We start from the raw sequence: 11,596 nt of genomic DNA, 5'->3' as shown, positions 1-11,596 counted from the left end.
CTGAGCTATGTTAGATCTGCAAATGAAGTCAGTAAGTGGATATGATGCTGCGAATACTGACCAACGTGCCGGTCAACTCTGGACTCGGAACAGAATGCGGGAACGCCGCAGCCGACCTGGACGTGAAGACAAGGTAAACCAGGATGAATTGGAGAATAAGATGCTTACTAGCATTCGGTGTTGCTTGCGGGCTTGGTGTGGGACGAAACGAGGCCAGCGCAGACAACGCACAAGCACGTTGTATTTATCTGACAACGCGGTAAGCAAGATTGAATCCAAGTCAACGACAACTTACTTTCAATTTTATTCGCCAGCTAGGATGATGGAGGAAATGGATTGGACGACGAGTCCGCAAATCCGCCTTGTTCATAGACATCAGTACATGTTGTATTTGGTAGAAGTGAAATGAATCGCTCACCTTCTTCAAGTTTGCGCGTGCCGTCACATAGCTCGTGACTCGCGTCGCTTCTTCTTGCCCCTCATCCCGATCATCTGCGCTCGTGCAGCCAGCCTCTTTGACCACAACAGGCTTGCGCACGCCTCAAACGTCCGCTAGTGGTGGAGATGGAGGAGAATGGGAAGCTGCGGGGAGATGGGAGAGAAAATGGCGGCGGGGAATCTGGCAAGCGGTGAGTCCGGCCCAGTTGGCCCCATTTGCTGCTTCTTCCCAGCCACGCCCAGCGTTCAGCGGCGACCTGGCCCGGCTGACCGCACCCTCTCCGGCCCAAATGGCAGCGCCAACCACCACTCCCTCAAATCTTATGCCGGCGGCTTACTTTTGACTCCGGCAACTCACGGCTACTGACTACTGGCTGGGACGACATGCTGCTGCTCGACCACTTGCGAATCGCATGACTACGCCGGCCGGCCCCCTTGTCTGGGGGGTCAGCGGCAAACTCGTCGTCCCCCTCGTTTCGGACCACGACTGGGCCAGCGACAAACTGGTCTACAAGTCAATCATCAGGCGGCCGACTATTTGCCAACTCTAGTTTGGTTTCCGAATAACGGCCCGCGACACGTTGCGCTATGAGCAGTGCCGAGTCAGCCTCCAAAACTCTGGAGCTCGGCACGCTTTTCAGCTTGGGAGACGACCGCTGGTCGGAAGCTGCCGAGCCCATCCCGAATTACAGAGCGCTACATGATCAGGTAAGCTCATATTTGTCCCCGCTGAACAAGTCCGCTTACCTGTCCATAAGCACGCCAACTGACTGTTGGAAGTCGTTCAGTCGACAACGAGCCTGTCGCCAATCGTTCTTACCAACGAACATGTCAACGAGCTCAATGCCCTTCCCGTCCATCAACTATCTCCCGCTCTTCCCTCTTGACGACAACAAAAAGTAAGCGCAACGTGCTATTATCATGTAAGTCCTGTTTTCTCAGTCCGTGGAACTCACTGATGATGAAATCCTCTCCAGAGCTCGCGACTGGCTTGGCACTGTAACGACAATGACGAATCGTTCAACGGCGAATCCAGAGGCCAACAACTATGGTACCGCTCGTTTGGGTTCCTGACCTCGCGAACATTTTGGGAGGTGGGCACTTGATTTTGCGGGGAAGGCGAGCCTAAAACGGTTAGTTATGCCTTCATTTCACCAGGAAACTCACCATTAAACAGTTTGGTCGTGTCGAATATGGAAGAAACTAGTGATTTGGCTGGAAGAAAGTGAGCCAAAGGTCTCATTTTTGCCAACACTAGTAAACTTACCATTAAACAGCGAGACTAAAACGGCAGCAATGTCAACGGACATAGCCACGAGCTCGCCCGAAGCGACCGTCCTGCAACGCAGACAGGCTGCGCCGACAGGAACGACACGTCGGTGGTGAAGCCGCTGACACTAAGTACTTCGATTCAGGCCAACGCGACGAACCAAGCAGCTTTGCTGGTGAGTTTTGTAAATCCCTCAACGCGGGCCATAACACAACTCGCCAATCTCTGCAGGACGACGATGAAATCTTGGCGCTGTAACGACAACGACGAGGAGCGAGGTCATTGGCCTCAAATCTTCTGGATAAGGTGAGATTGGGGATTGCACCAGAATGGATGATACCTACGACGCACAGTATCCGTCACGATGGACGACGACGAGCACACAGGTTTCAAGCTGGGAGACATGGTCAGTATCCAAATCAAGTGCCCAAATGGAAACTGACCTCGATACAGAGTGTTTGCGATGACGAACACGGCGATTTCATCGTCGTCTGGAAGGGCGTTGACACTGAGAGGAGCGGACGAGCAATTGGGGGGACTGCTGTAGAACGACTTGTAGATTGATAGAAGATAATAATATTGAGGCAATGACAATGCGAGGGCAAGGGCAGTAGTGGGGTTGCAAGGGGAAGGATGGAGGGAGAGGAAAAGAAGGGGTGCTGTGTTGCTCGACACAAGTCAGGTCTTATATAGGCAGGATAAGCGAGCGGCGCACTTGTAAACATGTTCGCGTTGCGGCGGAATCAACAAACAAAAAAATTCACATGAAAACTTCCATCTATCAAGTGACGTTACCGCGGGCATGCACGCCGCCCGACAGTTTGTTGAGATGCAAATACGCGATTTCGTGTATTCCCCGTTCCAACAACATTGCGCTGGCGGCCGCGGTCTGGCCACCCGATCATCGCGGGAATGTGTTTGGGGCTGTGGTACCTATCGTATGCGCCTGCCTCTGTCGTAATCAGAGCAAATTTGACTCCAGCAGAGGGTTATCTTGTTTCTTATTTACAACGAAAGGAAGTGGGTTGTATGCAAGGGATAGCTGCGATGAAGGTGTGGATAACATTTATTCAAGCCGAACATTGTTTCCCACGCTCGGAATTGGGCGATCGGGGCTGAACTAGAGGGAAACCAGCAGTTGTTGGTACTGTTACCTTATCGGGATGCTATCTGGAGTGTGCTGAATCACCTCTCAGAACGTCCAGAAAGCGCAGAAAAAATATAGTCAGTGTCACTGTTGGTCACGCTTCAATGTGGAGTACCTACGAACTTCACCTGAAAAAAATGGGGCCACCGTTCTAAACAAAAGGCACGAACAGCCTGTGGAAAAAGAGGCATAGTGACCGGCAGCGGCTAGGCCAAGAAGCGTTTGAAACTCTGTCCAGCCGGTATCATTTGATGTTACCACATCTGCCATACCCATAGCCGACGTCTGTTTCAGGCTCGGCTGGGCTTATTTCTTCGCCTAATGCTCCGCCGATGCTTGCGCTCTCCCCGATGTCAGTAAATTTGATTTTCCACTGATGTTATGTTCCTGGTCGACACCGGCGACCGGAGCTTCCGGCCTGATGTGACATCTGTTACATGCCGTGTTTTTTTTTCCTCTGACGCGTCTTGGCGTGTCGGCGTATCAATAAGGTCACGTATCCTCTCTTGTCTTAACTCCTCCACCATCCTCTCTTGCCTTCCCCCCACTCTTCGTCGCCATGCCCCTTACATGACCGGCCGCGTCGCCGCCTCGTCTTGACTCCACCACCACCGCTCTTGGCTCAACACAAGGTGTGTTCCCTGTTTGCCATTTTCCGCTTGCTCAGGCTGACTGTGGACACGAAGCTCTCATCACAACATGTGGGACAACATTCTGCGTCACGTTGACTTGCCAACATTCAACTCCTGCCTGCAGCTGCTCCTGGCCTTGACGTTGACCAAGGTTTGCACATTATCTTCCCCAATTTTCGCTGACACATACTGTTTGTAGTGCTCTTCTTGACCACTCTTCGTCACCGGTGCAGCGGTGCCCCTTGAGGGATGTCCACAGCCTACCCCAGTCGCTCCCAAGACATGTCTTCCCGCGTCACCCACTACTACATCCTTGGCTCGAAACAAGGTGCGCCTTTCTTGTTGTTTTCCGCTCGCTCAGGCTGACTCAAGACCTGAAGCTTCCAGCATCTTACGTCACATTGACTTGCCAAAATCCCTGCAGCTCCCGGTCTTGCTGCGAACAGGTTTGCACCTGCGAACGAGCATGAGAAGATGACAAATGGCTTGTCTGACACCTGGCTTATGCACCGTCTGGCGTGGTCGTTGACGGGTATGTATTGCCTTATTCATGTCACCCTTGCGCTGACCCAACAACACAGGACTCCCATTGGGCTGTTTCACTGTTAGCTCTTCTGCGCGGCACTTCTGCGTTGCGCCAGCGTCAAGGCATCAGTGGAGCTTATCCTTTTGACACGTCTTTCTTAGCCCGACACATTGGACTCCCTCTAACCTCCCGCCAAGTCCTTCACGCGCACGGCCTTAGTCCCTGGCGTCGGCAGACCATCCTCCATTTCTTGTGTCCACATGGCACCGGCTTGGGTTTACGCCCCAGGCACAACATTAGTGAGTGTTGTCTCTGCTGGAATCTCGCTGATGTACTAACTTGTTTCGCAGAACGTGATAGTCTCGCTGAAAATCGGCGTAAAATCATGGCTCAATTGGTGATTACGTAAGCGTATATCGACCCACTTTTTTGCCTTAAAAACTTACGTTTGTACCAGGATTTTGACGGCCGAAGGCCCAGCGTCCCTCTAGGCTTCAATGCCTCGGAGCCAGGGCTCTGCTCCCTGGCTTCCCTCTTTGCGTCTGTTGCCTTCGCCAACCCTGCTCAATGCCGACCACCGCTGCATACGGCGCATCAATCAGAGCATCAACACCAAGATCGTCATGCGCACCGTGATTCTGGTAAGTTCTTGTCCTTCCTGTTCGTTGCGAGATTACCAATGTTGATATCAGTGTCCGTATTGCACTCCTCATCGCCTTTACCAATTCCACTGACAATGATGGATCAATTGATGATTACGTAAGCATATTTCAGCCCACTTTTTGCCTCATCAAAACTCACTTTTGCGCCAGGATTTTGACGGCCGGAGGCCCAGCGTCCCCTCTGGACTTCAACGCCCCAGAGCCAGGGCTCTGCTCCCTGGCGTTCCTCTTGTGTCCGTTGCCTTCACCAACCCCGCTCCGCTGTCCCCGCATCTGGCGCCGCAGGCGCATCAACGCTGGTATCCTCATGTGATCTTTCACTATGGTGAGCTCTTGTCCCTCTCCTCTATTGTGCAATTACTGACCTTGATCTCAGTGTTCCTAACACGTCGCGCCGCTCGTTGCCGCTCGAAAATCGCTCCCATCACCGATTATTGATGCGATCAATCGATTATCCGATAATTTCGGGACGTCATTTGGACCTCAAAAACGTGATTCAAAACACCATTTTTTCCAGGATTTTGCCGCCGGAGGCGAACGAACGGGAGGACTTTCAACGCAAACATTGGCAGCAGTGCGCTGCCGATCCCCCACTGTGCGTTTTCACCAAGTCTTTTTTTTCCATTGCTTAAACTATTGCAGTCCGTTGACTTCTACACCCAGCCCATTAATCACACATCCCGATTTCCCTCAACGAAGCGATCCACTCTGGTCCGAGCCGAGCCGAGCTTCTTCTCACCACCACTCGCCGTCTTCCCAAGGGGATCTGCGGCACGCGCCTGCATCCCAGTTGACCTCGCCCGGCTTACAACGCGAGCCGGGCCATCCGCCGGGCGGCACGTGCCCGAACCGGCCACCCACGACTTCCTTCTTACCACCATGCGCAATGTGCCAACCACACCAACGCCAAGTCCCTCGACCCCGCCGCCTCCACAGCCCTCTGTCTGCTGCCAGAACGGGTGTCCACGCGCCCGAACTGGCCATTGACCGCCGTCTACAACGCCATTAGCAACGACAAACGCGCCCATTGACTGTCGCCAACCAGGCCCAACCTTGACCAAACGCGTGTCTGGCGCGGCACGTGGCTGGGAAGAGCTCTACAGTACTATGACTGCCTTGTCATTTCGACCAGCGCAACGCGGCGCTATCAGTCGGCCTCGACCTCGTCAAGCGTTAAGGCGGGTCGGCCTCACCACCTTGCGACAGCGCTGTATCGGGAACCTTACAAAACGACCCGGCATTTGCGCTGGCGATCACGGCCAACTCGTTCCCCAAACACCATCACCAACGACCAACAGCGTTCCCTGCTGCTTGGCCGACACTTGCCTCCAACCATGCCTGCATGTTGCCCACTCCCCTTCATCTTCACAAGCGCCATGCAACGCTATCCGCCCGACTTCGGCATCATTAACGCGTCCATCTTGGCTGTCGCGGGCAGCCATCAAGTGGCCTGTGTCCCGCAACATTGCGAGCGAGAGCGAGAGCAACGGACACGGGGTGCGGTCCCTCGTTTAGCCTGCGACTTCCTTAACCGCGCTGTCTGCTCGGATCCAACACCAGGGAGCGAGAGCAACGGTTGTCGGCGAGCAAGCTACAGTGACGGCAACAAGGGTATCGACAACACCCTCTGCGCTAACCTCCGCTCTCTCGCGTTCGACAACTCCCCTCCAAAATCTTACCCCACGACACAGTCTCCATCACCAACCCAGTCGTGGTTTGGCGGGACTGCAACAACAACGGCGCTGTTCAAATCGAAGGCTGCAATGCGGGAAAAGAATCGAGTCGGGCACTACGTCGAGCGAAACCGTAACTATGGCGGGAGTAGTTGGACATCTTTGGCCTACAACTTGCCACCACTGTCCGCCAACAGCCCCGGCGCGGGTTCCCCCCACGACAAACCACTCCCCTTCAAAATCTTGCCCCGCGACACTCATTCTGCGGGCGCTCCGTCTCCATATTGTGGTCTGGCAGGACTTGATGGAGTTGGCTGGAACGGTGACTGGGCCCAACCGGGGAAGTGGGGTCTGCAATGCCAAAGAACGGGTGCGTGAAACCGTGACCGCGGTGACTTTGGCGTTGCCAGACCCGACTTGGCAGGGAGAGGGATCGAGATCGGGGAGCTACACGGGGATAGACGCGTTGTTTACGGCGTCTAACGCGTGAAATACGCGTATCTTGCGATGGATCTACGGGTCGGGTAGTGTAAACTGTACATTCGCGTACCTTGAATAAATTTTTTTTCACTGCTTTGCCGTAATACAAGGGTATATAAGAAAGTTGACGGGGCGAGCCTTAGGCGAGCTGCGAGCCTTTGCGATGGGTGAGTAAAGCGTTGAGGTGGATGCGATGGGTGAGTAAAGCGTTGAGGTGGATGCGATGGGTGAGTAAAGCGTTGAGGTGGATGCGGGAGGGTAAGGCTAATGGGTGAGTCAAGTGTTGAGGTGGACAGTGGAGGGGATGGGTATGCAAGCTCAACTCGCGCAGCTCAACGTTGCGCTCAACCCTGACGCCGTCCACGCACACCCTCCCGCCCCACCGCCAACACGCTACTTTGGCTACGGCAGCAACCTCTGGATCCACCAGATGGACACGCGCTGCCCGGGCAACACCCTCCTCGGAGTCGCCTTTCTTCGGGACTGGTATAAGCAGCCCCCACCCATTTTATTATCTAATACTAAATACTCTACAGGCGGTGGATAATCAACACCCGGGGTACGCCACGATCGTGCCCTCCCGGACTCCGTCGTGTACGCGCTGCTGTACACCGCCACCGCCACGGACGAGGCCGCGCTCGACCGCCCACGGGGCGTCCCAGGGTCGTCGTAAAGCAGACGCACCCCGTCACGCTCGTCGGCCCCGACGGGTCACACAGCACCACCCCCGACGCGCTCGTGTATGTCGATGTGCAGCGCACGCGCGAGGGCCCGCCGAAGCCCGAGTACGTACACCGGATCAACAGCGGGATCTGCGACGCGGTGCGGGCCGGCGTGCCGGAGGAGTATGTGCGGGGGGTGTCTGCGGCCGTTTATCCCGGAGGAACAAGAGAAAGCATTGGGCAGGCCGGTGGAGGCGGGGGCGTTGGCGGCGGCGTTGGGAAGGCTGGGGTGAAGAGCCAGCAGCCAGTATTGACTTGCATGCGATCTGCTTCTTCATTTCTAGTTATACAGGCCTGTGTTCTATCCATAATGCTACAGTGTCCGTTTTTGTTGTGCCTTGTTTTTTATGTCCGGGCGAGCTGTGGGAGCTGTGCCTCGGCGTCACGGTCCGAGTCCTTCTCCTTGTCGACGTCATAGCCATAGCTGCTGAACCGCACCAGCAAGTCCTCCACATCAAGCTCCGCGGCATAGCTCCCCCGCCGTGATCCTCGCATACATCTGTAACAGCACCACCGCGGCCAGCAGCGCCACGGGTATGATGGCCAGTGCGCCGTGGAGGCCATAGCCACGGGTATGCGCGGTGCAGAACTGCCCGATGAGTCGGCTGTTTGTCTGCCCCAGACACGTGTAGATTGCGGGGTAGCCGGCCCCCGGGCGGGCGTGCTGAGGAGCGTCCCGGCGAGGGCGAGGCAAGGGCAGGGGCAGCGCGAGGAAGAGCAGCCGGGAGGAGAGCCCGGCGACCGACCGGCGGCGGGTGGCCCCGGCGATCAGACTGGGACGTAGTTAGTTTACCGGAGATAAGATAGCACTGCTACTCACCCGGGGACGGAGAGCAGGAAGACGACGGTGAACGTCGCGGCCTGGAAGAAGAGCGCGATGCGGGGCCGCCCGGGAGGCGGGTGCGCCCGAGCCAGCCGACCTCGACCCAGCTGCCCACTGTGCCCGCGCCGGACGAGCGCAGCGTTTGGCTCCTCGGAGCGCTACACCTGTCAAAGGGCATCTCCTGGCCGCACAGAAAGAAGACGACGGTGAACGTCGCCGGACAGCAGCAGAGCAGGACGACTAGAAGGCGCGCACAGCCTCCCACGACACGTGCCGTTGACAGCGGCCTTCTGCCCACCATCTCCTTCTCGTCATGAACGACCGTCCTCAACATCTAGCTAGACAACCTGGAGCCCAACTCGTCGCTGCCCCCTCCTCTTGCCGTTGCCCGTGCTTTTACAACGGCGATAACGCAAGTGGCCAAACCCGCGACTTTCTCTCCCGCTCTCCGTCCGCGCTGCGCCAAATATCGCTGCAGAACAAGGTCAGCCGCTGTAAAACAGCCCCAGGACGGCAAGAACACCTACTAGTACAAGAACACGATGACTCACAACTCCAACGCCGTCAACGAGTCAATCTCAGGCCGCGGCAGCCTGGAAATACAAATCATCTTAGTCTGGCAACACGACGATATGAAGCGTGGAGGTTGGTGATGAAGAAGGGAGACTGGTTGAGCTGCAAAGGTGAGTGCGAATCTGCTGATTTGTTTCAGAAACAACTTACCGGCCTTCAGTTCGCGATTCGTGCTTGCCTGGTTGAGCAACGAAAGTGAGCGACCACCAACAAAACGTTGACTTACCCACTAATTTGTTTCAGAAGTCTCAGCCTCTTTGACCGCGACAAAACTTCTGCCCGCCTCAAACGTCAGCTAGCGGCGGAGATGGGGAGGAGAATGGAATCAGTGGAGAAATGACTGGATACAGGTCAGTTTGGTGTCGTTTAGTTGAAGAATATTAACTGACTGTTTTTATATTGTTTGCATTCGCATTCGCGCGCGCCTGGTTGAGCGGCAACCGTGAGTGCGCGAACACCAGCAACGAGTTGAGACACTTACTGATTTGTTTTAGAGACCTTAAAGGAGTCTTGCCTTTGGGATCGTTCACGCTCGCCTGGTTGAGCAACAACAATGAGCACGAACAGCAACAACGAGTTGACAGACTTAGTCATTTGTTCAAAAGCCTTTCGATGGCGGCTATTGGTGATGAGCGATCTTGCGAGCTCGTTTGCGCTTATTTGTTTGCACAACCAAGTATGAGGTGAGCAACAACTCTCGCTTGCGGGCTTGAGCTGAGCTATGTTAGATCTGCAAATGAAGTCAGTAAGTGGATATGATGCTGCGAATACTGACCAACGTGCCGGTCAACTCTGGACTCGGACAGAATGCGGAACGCCGCAGCCGACCTGGACGTGAAGACAAGGTAAACCAGGATGAATTGGAGAATAAGATGCTTACTAGCATTCGGTGTTGCTTGCGGGCTTGGTGTGGGACGAAACGAGGCCAGCGCAGACAACGCGCACAAGCACGTTGTATTTATCTGACAACGCGGTAAGCAAGATTGAATCCAAGTCAACGACAACTTACTTTCAATTTTATTCGCCAGCTAGGATGATGGAGGAAATGGATTGGACGACGAGTCCGCAAATCCGCCTTGTTCATAGACATCAGTACATGTTGTATTTGGTAGAAGTGAAATGAATCGCTCACCTTCTTCAAGTTTGCGCGTGCCGTCACATAGCTCTCGTGACTCGCGTCGCTTCTTCTTGCCCCTCATCCCGATCATCTGCGCTCGTGCAGCCAGCCTCTTTGACCACAACAGGCTTGCGCACGCCTCAAACGTCCGCTAGTGGTGGAGATGGAGGAGAATGGGAAGCTGCGGGGAGATGGGAGAGAAATGGCGGCGGGGAATCTGGCAAGCGGTGAGTCCGGCCCAGTTGGCCCCATTTGCTGCTTCTTCCCAGCCACGCCCAGCGTTCAGCGGCGACCTGGCCCGGCTGACCGCACCCTCTCCGGCCCAAATGGCAGCGCCAACCACCACTCCCTCAAATCTTATGCCGGGCGGCTTACTTTTGACTCCGGCAACTCACGGCTACTGACTACTGGCTGGGACGACATGCTGCTGCTCGACCACTTGCGAATCGCATGACTACGCCGGCCGGCCCCCTTGTCTGGGGGGTCAGCGGCAAACTCGTCGTCCCCTCGTTTTCGGACCACGACTGGGCCAGCGACAAACTGGTCTACAAGTCAATCATCAGGCGGCCGACTATTTGCCAACTCTAGTTTGGTTTCCGAATAACGGCCCGCGCGACACGTTGCGCTATGAGCAGTGCCGAGTCAGCCTCCAAAACTCTGGAGCTCGGCACGCTTTTCAGCTTGGGAGACGAATTCGCTGGTCGGAAGCTGCCGAGCCCATCCCGAATTACAGAGCGCTACATGATCAGGTAAGCTCATATTTGTCCCCGCTGAACAAGTCCGCTTACCTGTCCATAAGCACGCCAACTGACTGTTGGAAGTCGTTCAGTCGACAACGAGCCTGTCGCCAATCGTTCTTACCAACGAACATGTCAACGAGCTCAATGCCCTTCCCGTCCATCAACTATCTCCCGCTCTTCCCTCTTGACGACAACAAAAAAGTAAGCGCAACGTGCTATTATCATGTAAGTCCTGTTTTCTCAGTCCGTGGAACTCACTGATGATGAAATCCTCTCCAGAGCTCGCGACTGGCTTGGCACTGTAACGACAATGACGAATCGTTCAACGGCGAATCCAGAGGCCAACAACTATGGTACCGCTCGTTTGGGTTCCTGACCTCGAACATTTTGGGAGGTGGGCACTTGATTTTGCGGGGAAGGCGAGCCTAAAACGGTTAGTTATGCCTTCATTTCACCAGGAAACTCACCATTAAACAGTTTGGTCGTGCCGAATATGGAAGAAACTAGTGATTTGGCTGGAAGAAAGTGAGCCAAAGGTCTCATTTTTGCCAACACTAGTAAACTTACCATTAAACAGCGAGACTAAAACGGCAGCAATGTCAACGGACATAGCCACGAGCTCGCCGAAGCGACCGTCCTGCAACGCAGACAGGCTGCGCTCGACAGGAACGACACGTCGGTGGTGAAGCCGCTGACACTAAGTACTTCGATTCAGGCCAACGCGACGAACCAAGCAGCTTTGCTGGTGAGTTTTGTAAATCCCTCAACGCGGGCCATAACACAACTCGCCAAT

General features: G+C 55.0%; 1 protein-coding gene across 1 annotated transcript; it reads left to right on the top strand.

Annotated features, from left to right (window-relative positions):
- Window positions 1-7,132: 7,132 nt before the first annotated feature.
- Window positions 7,133-7,783, top strand: MIND_01078100 (Gamma-glutamylcyclotransferase; the record flags this gene model as incomplete). The annotated part of the gene is made up of 3 exons (XM_037367354.1): window positions 7,133-7,314; window positions 7,365-7,673; window positions 7,735-7,783. 3 exons carry the CDS (start codon window positions 7,133-7,135, stop codon window positions 7,781-7,783), a joined length of 540 nt encoding a protein of 179 aa, XP_037216748.1.
- Between the last annotated feature and the right edge of the window lie 3,813 nt (window positions 7,784-11,596).

The sequence above is a fragment of the Mycena indigotica genome (genome assembly GCF_014461135.1).
Source record: "Mycena indigotica strain 171206Taipei chromosome Unknown Mind.scaff0009, whole genome shotgun sequence".
In the NCBI taxonomy this organism is placed as follows: Eukaryota; Fungi; Basidiomycota; class Agaricomycetes; order Agaricales; family Mycenaceae; genus Mycena; species Mycena indigotica.
Note: the sequence above shows the minus strand (reverse complement) of the source record. Positions and strands in the feature narration are given on the sequence as shown.